We start from the raw sequence: 12,090 nt of genomic DNA, 5'->3' as shown, positions 1-12,090 counted from the left end.
AAACCTACTGATCTGTTAACCGTGTATATATATAGTGTATGTGCTGTACATATATATATATACCCACACGTCCACACTTCCTATGTGGTTGTCCATCTACAAAAAACACACTCTGAGTAGGACTTGTTATTTTGTATAAAGAAGTGACAGAATATGACTCGAAGACCATGATGCAACCTAGCGTAGACTGTGTTCTCACTTTTAATCTTTTTGCTAAGCTTTGCTATTTATATGTATATATTTTTCTAAAATAAAAGAAAGCACAAACAGCATGCCCAGGGTTTTGCTCAATAAATCAAGATGCGAAAGCATGGTTTAATGCCAGTCGATAAAATTAATTGTGGGTTTCTGAACATAGGTTTCTGATGTGTAGAAATGAAAAACAACAAAGATCGTTTTAAGTTCAACGGCAGTTTTTCCTTTGGTATTTACCTTCCACACATCTATTAGGTTGTTGCAAAAGTAATTGCAGTTTTTGCAATTATTTTAAACCTTTTAAACCGCACTTACTTTTGCACCAACCTAATAGTGAAAAAAAATACAAAACAATCTTAAATTATCCTTGGCAAAAGCAGAATTTGCTAGCCTATTTGAATAAAGGAAATAATTCTGTAGGTCGATCCCAAATTATGTAGAAATTATTTTAGGATTATTTCTACTAGTATTCACTAACCTTGACAAGTAATAAAAATGAACCATAGCACCCTTATACGCATGAGAAGGGAAAGAAAATGCTTGTCTTTCCTCCCCTCTGATCTGGCAAAATTAGGACATCCTATCTCACTTTCTGCATGATGAGAGACAGACCTGATATATAGAAAGCAGATGAGTGAGTAGTCCAGGATTAAGAACCGGGACTCTCAGAAAGGTCAAGGGGCCCTATAAAGAAACTTCACCAGATATTCGCCCCTGTCTATGAATTGCAACCTGTGAAGCACTGATCTAATGGCTAGCCCTAACTACCAGATCTGGAACTCTCCCTAAATATTCCATCTCTGATCCCAACCCAAGATGCTAGGAAGTAGAATCTCTTTTGGGATCTAAGTCACCTTCACTAGACTACAAAAATGTAGTGTAAAAAACTTGAGTTGACTATATTAATTAATGTCACATAATATCACACTGTGTCCCCATTATTATTTTCCTGTAACTTTGGTATATCGTGAGGCTATGAGAAAAAGAGGATTTCAGTAGTCTCAGAGATGCCCAGTAATAAGTGCTATTACATCTCTTTATCATCTAAAAAATAATTCCCATTATGTCTTCTGTGTGATTTCCTTTGGTCTTGATTTTTTTGTGCTAAAAATCAAATTTTTAGCTCAGCTTTTACAAGTAAAAGAAAACCCAAGTAACAATAAAGTAAAACATCCTACTTCAAGTATGTACACTTGGGAAAGTAAAATTCATCCTATGCTAAAAAGCCCCTATTTTTTTATTTCTACATTAAAGATTTTAAATTGTTACAGTGCATATGGCCCACCAACACAGCTAATATCAAAGGCAGCCCCAAACCTATTGCATATCATGAAAACTCGTTGATCTCTTATGGACCCGGACCCTTGTCTATAGGGCAAAGCACATTTGTACGCAACTAACTTAATTCCATGCTTCATCAGGTTATACTACAGGTCCTATAGGAAAGCCCTATAGGAAAACAGAAGGAAGAGGTGTCACTTCTGAATGGGTAGTCTCTTACAGTAGGAGATGTTAGAGTTTGGTATGGACGGACGTGTAAAATTTCCTCTCCTAGAAAAGGAAATGGGGACAAGCTCTTTTCAGGCAGACAGATGAGCAAAAACAGCTCCATAAGCAGTCAGCCCATAGGTCTGGGCTGGGTTTCTACATTCTAGTGTGTGTATGATCACATGTGAGTGTGTGAGTGTGTAGAGGTGACAGTGATAGCATTGAAAACTGGAAAGCGATGTGGTGACCAGACAATTAAGGATTTTGCGTTCAATACTGAGGAGTTTGGCTTTACTTTGTAGGTAACTGGAATTCAGCAAAGTTTTGTGTTTGATCAGAGCTGTTTTAAAAAAGTTATTTCCCCGACGATTTGTAACTCCAGAAATGAGAGGTGTCAGTCTCCCTTTTACACCATTAAATCTAGTTCCGGGTTCCTGTCCCTGACCCCAGGAAGAACTCTCAGATTCGCTATTTACAAGGTCTCTAGACTTTCAGTGAATGGAGGTGTCCTCCAAGCATTTTTCTCTGTGACCCAAAAAACTCAACCAACAGAAAACTAGAAGGAAAGCCAAGACTTTTCTTATTTACATCTCCTGGGGATTTTTTTTTTTTCATGGTCTAGATGATTTATTCACTGAGTCAATGAACGCTATCCATGCTTGCTTTGCAAAGTTGTATTTGCAATGTGTACCTAACTTGAGGATTTACTTTATTAGATAGAAAAACAGGAGGCAGAAAATCACCGGTTACAACAGGAACTGCAGGATGCCCGAGACCAGAATGAGCTGCTGGAATTTCGAAACCTAGAGCTAGAAGTAAGGAAATGATGATAATAATGATGATGGTAACCATTAACAACGTACACTGAGCACATCCTACGTGTGAGGTGCTGAATTCAGCATTTCAGATGCATGTTCTCATTGGACTTCACAACCACAATCGAGATTTGATAGATGAGGCAACTGAGGTTAAATAACTTGCCTAAGTCCTGTGGCTAGTAACTGATAAAGCATTGATGCAACTGAGAATTGTCTACTCAGATACTATACTTTCAACACTATTAACTGCCTTTATGAACAAGACTAATGAATACTTTTTAAATAACTTAAATAAGAGGTTTCAGACTTTATCAATATTTTATTGCTTTTAAATAATCATTTACATCTTCATTGAATTCTGATTCATAAAAATGTCACCTCAAGAATTACATTTCAAAATGTGTTGTATACAAAAATATTTTATCGTTAGACACTTCCATTTGTAAGTCAACTTTTTAGTCTCTAATACATTTATGCCAAAGACTAAGAAGCAAGATAACTTGTTTTAGGAAATACTTTGATTAATCTGACCAAATTTCAGTCTTTCTTTCTTTCTTTCTTTTCTTTTTTTTTAGAAAAATACATCAATCAAATCAGGTTTTGATTGTATCATGCAGAATCTGGCTTAGGGTCTGGTTGAACGTATGTTGATATGTAAAAAGAAAATTCCATTTGATTTCTCCGTTATTTTGTCAGCAATTTCTTCTTGAGGTTTTTCAAATTAGATTTGGATAGAGTTAGCAGTTGATATGCTTGAGTGAAGAAGAGTTATCTTTGGTAGCCCACATATCTTACTCACAAAGCTTGAATGGATTGAATATGCAAAAGGCTGTTTGCTGCCATAAAACTTCATGGTCAAAAATCACTCTTTGTGATACCTGAAAAGCTCTAAATATTCATGTAGTTTAAATTGGAATTCCACTTCCCACATTTCCCCAATCAAAACATTGGCAAGATTGGATGACACCATCTATAAATTCTCTCCCATACCTCTTAGTTAACTAATCAGTTCTTTCCATTAAATGTAACCATGAACATTGTGAGTACATTTTTTTTTAATTTCTTTCTTTTTTTTTTTGCCAAATGTCATATTGATAAACTGCTGAAATAGCAGAAAGAGAGAACACAGACAACTGGTTTAGTGTTTGATCAGTTGTTGCTTTTTTTTTTTTTTAATTCCCACATATTCTTCACTGTATTTCAAGGAAAGAGAGCGACGATCCCCTCCATTTAATCTACAAATTCACCCGTTCTCAGATGGTGTGAGTGCTCTCCAGATCTACTGTATGAAAGAAGGTGTCAAGGTAGGCAGATGTCTTATGTTTGTAGAAAGTAGAAGAACTGGGAACTGGAGAAGGGGAGGTTGCTCATGACCGTTTTGTATTTCAGTCTCTGGATGTCATTTTGATACAAGCTACGTAGGAATTAAAATTGGGAAATCAATAGAGTATATAAACAAAATAAATGTGTGACCGATGTGTGAATGGTAACAGCAAAGAACACAGGAAGCCATGATTACTTAGAATCGAGTAACATAAAGAATGATACAGCATCATAAAATTTATTGTGATAATCACCTTTAAATTTCTAGAGGAAATGTTAACTAAATTCAGCACGTCAACAAGCATATTTCAGTTATGTCAGATTAAAAAAAAGTATTTGTCGAGTCCCTTTGTTGTGTTGTTTCAAGTGCTGTGAAATTCATCATCTTGGAATTTTAGCATTAGAAGAAACCTTGACATCACCCAGTCCACCATCTCTTTAGATATGTTTAATTTCGGGAGGTTTCTCTTTTGGAAGGACTTAACAGTTTATAACATATTGCTCACTTAGACAAAATATATTTCTATCTATAGGGATATTGGAATACATTTTAAATATTAAGATTGAATGGAGGTGGCTCCACCTCTTGGAAAATATACTGTCCTTCAATGTAATGAAAGCAAACGGTGACTATTCCAGAGGTAAAGCTGGGAAGCCTCCCGCTATTCCTGGTCTCTCCTTCACCTTCTGCATGGCCCTTTTTGCTCCCACTCTGAGCTGCCAAATATACCTGCTTTAGTTGCCTTCTCTCTACCTGTGATATTGAGCTTAAGACTTCCCCCTTCCTAGTGGTAGGGATCTGCTATACTGCATTTGAACATAAGTAAAAAGAGAAAGTGGTACTAAGGAAGCAAAACGTGGTGGTGGGCGGGGGAGGGAATTAGGTAGTAAAATTGTGCTTCTTTGTCTTCCATCTTAAACCACTTTCAGGGTGTTTAAACTTCTGACCTTCCAGGGCTACATGAAAATTTGTAAACCAAAGCAATTTATTGACTCAACTCTAATTAAATGAAAAGCACTTGACTTCATCTTTTCCTTAGATGCTTTTTATCTTAGATAAATCATAAACAGCCTAATCCAATGGATATAATTTATATCCAAGGGCAGTCTTTCAAATGAAGTTCAGCTTCTTTAAACTGATTCAAGGAATATAGTAAAAATCAGCTGTTTTCCATCGGATGGAATTAATGCTGAACACCTAAAAAAATAGAACTGCACTATAGTTTTCTGTGTGGCAGTCAAAATCTCAACCAGGTCAAAATTCTGTTTATTAGAATAAAATTGGTTGATTATTTATGTTTATTACCTATTTTCTTTATACCCGAAATCTACCGTAATTGAAAAAAAAATAACAACTATTAGAAAAAAGTTAATGAGCTAATTTGAGTCCTTACTATATCCTAGACTCTTGTACACAAACTCTTTACCCTCAGGCTCAGCCTACGAATGAGGCATTTATTATCTCCATTTTGTAACTGGCAAAATTGAGAATGAACTGTTAAGTAGTTTTCTGAAGTTCACATAGCTTATACTAAGAAGTGAAGTGGAAACTTAAAACTAGGCATGCCTGGTTGCAAACAACCCAAGGAATTACAGGTCTTAAAATGTCTTCTCTAACTAAAGGTTTAGACACTGAAAAAGTGGTAGGCTATGTCTGTGTGTCTTAGACATGAATGTATCTCCTTGATTTTGCAGGATGTGAATATCCCTGATCTCATAAAGCAGCTCGATATCTTGGGTGATAATGGGGTAAGTATCAATTAATTAAGTGCAGTAATGAAATGAATTTGCCTAAAGAGTGGCAAGAATACTCGCCAATGTATCACGTGTAAAATAATATCAGGTGGGAGGCCATGTTCACTGAAGGGTGTAGCACCCTGGGGAGAACCAGCAGTTTATCAAACAACTTGGCTACGGGATTGGAAGGATCTCTGCAAAGTTGCAAGAATGGGGACTGGTAATGCTTTTCATGAGCAGGTTTGAGGGTTGAATGCCGACCACATCTGCAGTGATTAAAGCTAATTACCTTCTGACTGTTGCTTGGAGTCATCCGGTGTGAAATTAATCAGCCATGCAGTTGCAAATAAATGCTGCTAAATAGTAGCGTTGGTGGCAGCCCCTTAAAAATGGACCAGAAAATGATAATCCCTTTTCTTTCTAAAAACATCTTCCAGGCAGGGTCAAGGCGTATTAATTCAGTGGGAGAACCATTCAATTGAGATATTAGATGAATGATGCGTGTAGGTTGAAGGAGTCATTTTATTCCCTTGAAAAATTATCAAAGGAGCAAAGGGAAGCAATTAAACCACATCAGACAGCTGTGAAGAGATTACTCTTTAGTTCATTTTGATTTCTGATTTTTGCATAACTTCACTATTAATGAAGTATGCTTATAGTAGAACATAAAACAAGTTAGTATTAGGTATAAAAAAATCACAATAGACTTTTTACGTGTTTTGAATGAACTCTTGGTTAAGAATTATTATTAAATAGAATAGAATATTTGGTCAGGTTCCAGGCATGCATAAATAGTAGCGTCCGTGACCAGCACTTAGGCAATATTTTTGGATAGTGTAAATATCGTCAGTGTCTTCAGCTTTTCTTTCTTTCTTACTTTTTCACAGAATCTGAGAAATGAAGAACAAGTGGCCATAATTCAGGCCAGCACTGTACTGTCCCTGGCTGAGAAGGTAACAAGCTGTACTAACATTCAAATCATCTCAGTGTCTGGCTTAACACCTAAAGACCAGGCTAGGTTTAAAGGACATTTGCACAAGACTTTGCATTATTAAATACCTAATAAATATTTTATTTTTCAGGGTGATACAACCCCGATAAAATGAGACCACATACCCAAACAGTCTACACACTAGTGGGCAGTGAGGTGATAATTCTTGCGTTGAAGTCTCTTAAAAATATTAATTCTTAACAAAAAAGTGGAAACCCCTCTAAATTACATTATTCAAGCAATCCCTGTCAAGTTGGGAAACCAATTAAGAAGGGTTTTGTTGTTAGAACAAAATTCAACCTAGTAAATCTGAAGACCTAATTGGCTTTATTAAGATATTCATGAATATGGAAGCATCCCATCTAGCAACTCGAAGGGTACTCCTCGGGGTTGTACAAAACAGATGGTTTTTATAGGAAGAAGGGTGGGGCAAAAGAGCTATTAGCAAAAGAAAAGAAATTATTTTTAGGTAGGTCTGAACATCTTTTGGGAGGGTTGGGGGAGGAAACAGCAAAGATTTTATCATATAGATTGCCTCTTCTCCCTATGGGGGATAGAGAAGGGCCCACGTGACAGATTACGTCGTTAGTGTTGACCAGAAAATTCCAGATTGGTTGATTAAGATTACATATCTGGTTAAGGTCTAAACTATAATTAGGTCAGATACTAATTATTAGGTTTGGTATCATGGGCTTTAGCACAAATGATGCCATTTTGGGCCTGTGGTTTTCTCTTTAACAGTTGAGAGGTGGTAAACTGGAGCATGGCTCTTTTTATAGGCTTTTCCTTGTGTGTGTACATACAAATTGTTCCCAACTGATTCTGTGAGTTGGTGGTGGCTCACTGTTCAGAAAGCCCAACCTATGGATTGTCAGAAGAGCAACAGAGTGTGCTCTGGCCCCCGTGTGTCTAAACCTGGTAAATGGCAGGAAGAGTGAGAGAACAGGAAAGAGCCAAGTGGAGAAGACTGACAATTGGCGGTATTGGGGGTGCCTTGACAATTGGTGCATAGTTGAGTCATGTATACCTGGTTGGATAAAATGAGAAATGTATAAGACCCTTAAGATGCTTTCTTAATTCCCAAATGTGTAAAAAGCTGTTATAAGTTAAATGAAACCTTGAGTGAACAATCAGCTTACTCCAGTCTGCAATGAGAGAATTCTACAGGTTAAATAAGCCAGTTAAGTTATTCAAACAAAACAATACCATCAAGGAAAAAAAAATGGCAGAGGGAGAGGGAAGGACTGCTATAAAATAAAGAGATACTTAAGTAATAATGAAATGATCTTTTTTGGCATCCTGATTCAAGCAAACCAAGTGTGGAAAAAAAAAGGACATTTTGCTGACAACTGGAAAAATGTTTATATGGATCAGGTATCAGAAGACAAAAGGAATTAACGTTAATTCCGTGAGGTGTGGAAATGGCCTGTGATTATGTTTTTGTTTTGTTTTGTTTTGTCTTAAAGGCCGTGTCTGTTAGGGATGCATACTGAAGTATTTACATGTGAAACAATACCTGGGATTTGCTCTTTAAAAAAAAAAAAAAAAAGAAAAACTCTACTCCCTCATTATGTGAAATACATCTTTTAATTTTGACTTCATTGTTAGTCCCATTTTACAAATAAGAAAGTTGAGTCTTAGAGAAATCAGGTAACCCTTCAAGGCCACACAATCATGAAAAGCTAGAATTGGAATTAGACCGAAAGCAGTCTGCCTCTGGAACCCACCCACTTGATTATTATGCTGCCCAATTGCCTCCTGAAGGATAAGCTGATGTTTATCTTGGCAGAGATACATTATAAGAATTTGTTCTGTTAAGTCATATATGTGGTAGGCTTACAACATAACATTCAAAGTCTAAATTTATTCAGGATGTTGATCAGTGCTAACACATATAACAATGATATGTTTCAAGTGTTAGGAAAAATTTCTAAGTTCTTTTTATATGAGTTAAAATGTCTCTACTTAACAAAAATGATTCTTCAACATTTAGCTTTACTCAATTTTATATACTAAAAAAATACCATTGCTCCACTCTCACCTGGCCGCCTTTTTTTTATCATTTTCCCTCCATCCATGGAGAATTGGGCGTCCCTTCTGGTTGGAACTTGCCTCTCATTTTTACCTAACCATCTCTGACTCATTCTTCAGATTCCAGTACAATTGTCACTTCTAAGAAAGCCTTCCATTGAGTCCTCCAATGAGGACAAAAATGTGTTGGTTACCATCACAGCCCTGGTATCTAGTCCATTACCTAACATTTGGTAGGCATCAATGAATGCATTTGCTGGGTGAATGGATGAATGGAAAACTATGGTCTTGTTTCTGAACTAAGAGATAAAATGTACCAAGTTTCACTTCAGTTCTCAGTCTGCTTCCTGAACTCTAAGGGGGTGAGACTAAGCACCTCAGTAGAGAGTACCATATACACCATATCAAGCAATCATGTCAAAGGCTTTTTCTTCTTTAGTGGATCCAGCAAATTGAAGGAGCAGAGGCTGCCCTGCACCGGAAAATGATGGAATTGGAAAGTGACATGGTGAGTGCAAAGATGAGGTATCATAAAAATGAAGGCAAATGGAAAATGACTATTTTCTATCAGTTTTATCTGTCACTGATGAAAGAGCTTGTAGCCTTCCCATTATTTTGTGCATAGACTGAAACAAAATTCCCAGAAGTATCCAATAATTTCAAGTAATATTCTCCAAAAAACATCATGTTATATTTTTGTACTATTTCCAAAACTAATGCTAAAGAAAATCCAGTTAGGTGTTTCTTTTCTTAGGCTAAATAATTTATTCACCATTTATAATTATAGCAAACATTATAGAAATGATGGGTGTAACTCTGATTTTAAAAATCCCCAAGCGCCGTAAACAGGGTTAAATATATGGTCATGGAAGGAGAACTGACTCTGGGTGGTGAACACACAATGTTATATATAGATGCTGTATGAGAGAACTGTACACTTGAAACCTATGTAATTTTACTAATGATTCTCACCACAATACATTTTAATTAAAAAAAAAGTTCAATACACACACACACACGCAAAATAAAAATCCCCAAGCCACCTCACACCCATTAGGATGGCTACTACCATAAAACAAACAAACAAGTGTCGGTAAGGATATGAAAAAATTGGAACCCTTGTGCAGTGTTGATAGGAATGTAAAATGGTGTACAGCCACTATGGAAAACAGTACAGCAGTTGCTAAAAAAATTCCAAATAGAATTATGATATGCTCCAGCATGGCCACTTCTGTCATTGAAAACAGGGTCTTGAAGAGCTATTCACACACTCATACTCAACGTAGCATTATTCACAATAGCTTAAACAGGAGAGCAACCCAAGTGTCTATCGATGCATGAATGGATAAGCAAAACATGCCATAGACATACAATGAAATATTAATCACCCTTTAAACAGGAAGGAAATTCTGACACATGCTACGATGAACCTTGAGGACGTTGTGAAATAAATCAGTCACAAAAAGACATATACACACGGTTCCACTTATTTAAGGTATTCTAAAGTACTCAAACGCGTAGAAACAGAAAATAGAATGGTCCTTGTCAGGGGCTTAGAGGAGGAGGAAATGGGGGGTTGTTGTGTAGAGTTTCAGTTTTTCAAGATGAACAAGTTCCGGAGATGGGTTGTGGAACAATGTGAGTGTACTTAACGCTACTGAACTTTACACTTAGAAATGGTTAAGATGGTAAATTTTATGTTGTATGTATTTTACCACCATACGTTTTTTTAAATCCCCAAGCCTAGGAATTGGTGATTATTAACTTACAGCCATACATAATAGAATTTTATAACTCTCTTGTCATTAATGTCATTATTAGTAAAAAAACGGGTAGTGAGTCCTATCAGGTTAAGGAAGCCTATAATAAGAACAACTTGCATTTTATATAGCGTGTGACAGCACACACATCACTTGATTGTGCTTTACACAGGGTTTACATTTTACCAGGAGGTTAGGCTGTAAAGTCAAAGCATGTAGCAAGAACTGTTTATATTCAAAATACCTTTGAAAACTCTTTAAATGCACAAATATTAATTATGCACCCAGCCAGTACCGGACACTGTTCTAGGCACTGGAGCTCAGAAGTAATCAGGAAGGTCAACAGCAAAATTGCTTCATGCAGGCAGTTATGCACTGAAGGCACTTACACACACAAAGACATAATTGACTAGACTTGGGGCTATGTTATACCCAAAGATATATCTTTAAATGCTAATAGCAAGATGCTTACAACATGAGAGGCACACAGAAGCTGACGACGAGGAAGAAAATATCAGATGGCAGTCTCCCAGCTCACTCTGGCTTTGCAGCAGGAGCGGGCATTCACTCCTTAAGTGTCTTTGTGGTTGTGGGTAGAATTGCCACCACTCTCTAAATTGTTATCTATCTTTCTGTTTGCTAATCATACACAGATAACTTTGGATAAGATTTTTATTGTACGACTCTTCTTCATTTTATAACATTCTTATAAAAATACACTATCAGAATGTATTTGCACACGTATACTTATTAATGAACATTTATCTTGTCAGAATCTATCCTTAATCACAGACTCTTGGATTTGGCATAAAAATCCTTCAAAGCATTCCATGTGGATTGTTCATTATATCTTTTATGCTTCTTTCCATTGATTTTCTTGTTCTCTGTGTGAGACGATGAAAGTTGAACTATTTCCCTGACAAAATCGATGACCCTACAAATACTAGTGATTTGTCTTGTGATGGAATTAGAGAAAACATTAATCAATACAATTTATATATCACTTTCTAGTTAACTAAGCTGACTGTTTATCAACATGGCCCTTTTTTATAGGAACAATTTTGCAAAATCAAAGGCTATCTGGAGGAAGAACTAGACTACAGAAAACAAGCTCTCGACCAAGCATATATGGTAGGTACAATTGGCAGTCATGACCCCTGAGTGTTTACAATTATATATTGTAGAGAAAAACATCCTGTTTAATTTGTCATGCCACGTACTTAAATAGACTACAACATGCGACTCAATTATTCAGTGGTTTCCAGTTCTAATTTTAGAACAAATATATCCCTAGCTCTTTGCTGTTACATTCTTATAATACTGAATAGTATTTCATTATACTTCATTTTTTAAAAACTAAATGTATGTCATTATATAATATTTTAATGAAAGACAGATTAGATGGCCATGTAAATTACAGAGAAATTATCTGAAATCCAGTCGTGTGGCAGCCTAATCTAGGGATAGAGTAATAAAGTATTTGTTTGTTGTATATATTTTAATTCAGTTATTTTTCACAACAACCCTATAAGGTGTGGGTAATATTACTCCTATGTTACATATGAGGACGTGAGGTTAGAGAGTGAAAGAACTCTGCCAACAGTGATAAGTGGGTAGTGTTTACATCTGGCTCCAGGCACGGGGGCCTCCAGTCATAGTAAGTAAGGCTGCATCAGTAAGTGGGCCGCACCTCTTTCTCTCCCACTGAATATTATGAGGAGCACATTTGATCCATTCCCCTGGACCA

The 12,090-nt window shown here is 36.4% G+C and overlaps 1 protein-coding gene across 3 annotated transcripts in view; it reads left to right on the top strand.

Moving 5' to 3' along the window:
• The window catches only part of JAKMIP2 (janus kinase and microtubule interacting protein 2), a 140,839-nt gene that overhangs the window by 108,480 nt on the left and 20,269 nt on the right, over positions 1–12,090 (top strand). For all 3 annotated transcript variants that reach the window (XM_033096678.1, XM_033096676.1, XM_033096677.1), the window contains 6 exons: positions 2,400–2,498; positions 3,707–3,805; positions 5,520–5,573; positions 6,449–6,514; positions 9,023–9,091; positions 11,397–11,474. In XM_033096678.1, the coding sequence (XP_032952569.1) occupies positions 2,400–2,498; positions 3,707–3,805; positions 5,520–5,573; positions 6,449–6,514; positions 9,023–9,091; positions 11,397–11,474 (465 nt within the window). The remainder of the gene's footprint in view (positions 1–2,399; positions 2,499–3,706; positions 3,806–5,519; positions 5,574–6,448; positions 6,515–9,022; positions 9,092–11,396; positions 11,475–12,090) is intronic.

Source organism: Rhinolophus ferrumequinum, chromosome 24 (assembly GCF_004115265.2).
Source record: "Rhinolophus ferrumequinum isolate MPI-CBG mRhiFer1 chromosome 24, mRhiFer1_v1.p, whole genome shotgun sequence".
NCBI lineage: Eukaryota > Metazoa > Chordata > Mammalia > Chiroptera > Rhinolophidae > Rhinolophus > Rhinolophus ferrumequinum.
Note: the sequence above shows the minus strand (reverse complement) of the source record. Positions and strands in the feature narration are given on the sequence as shown.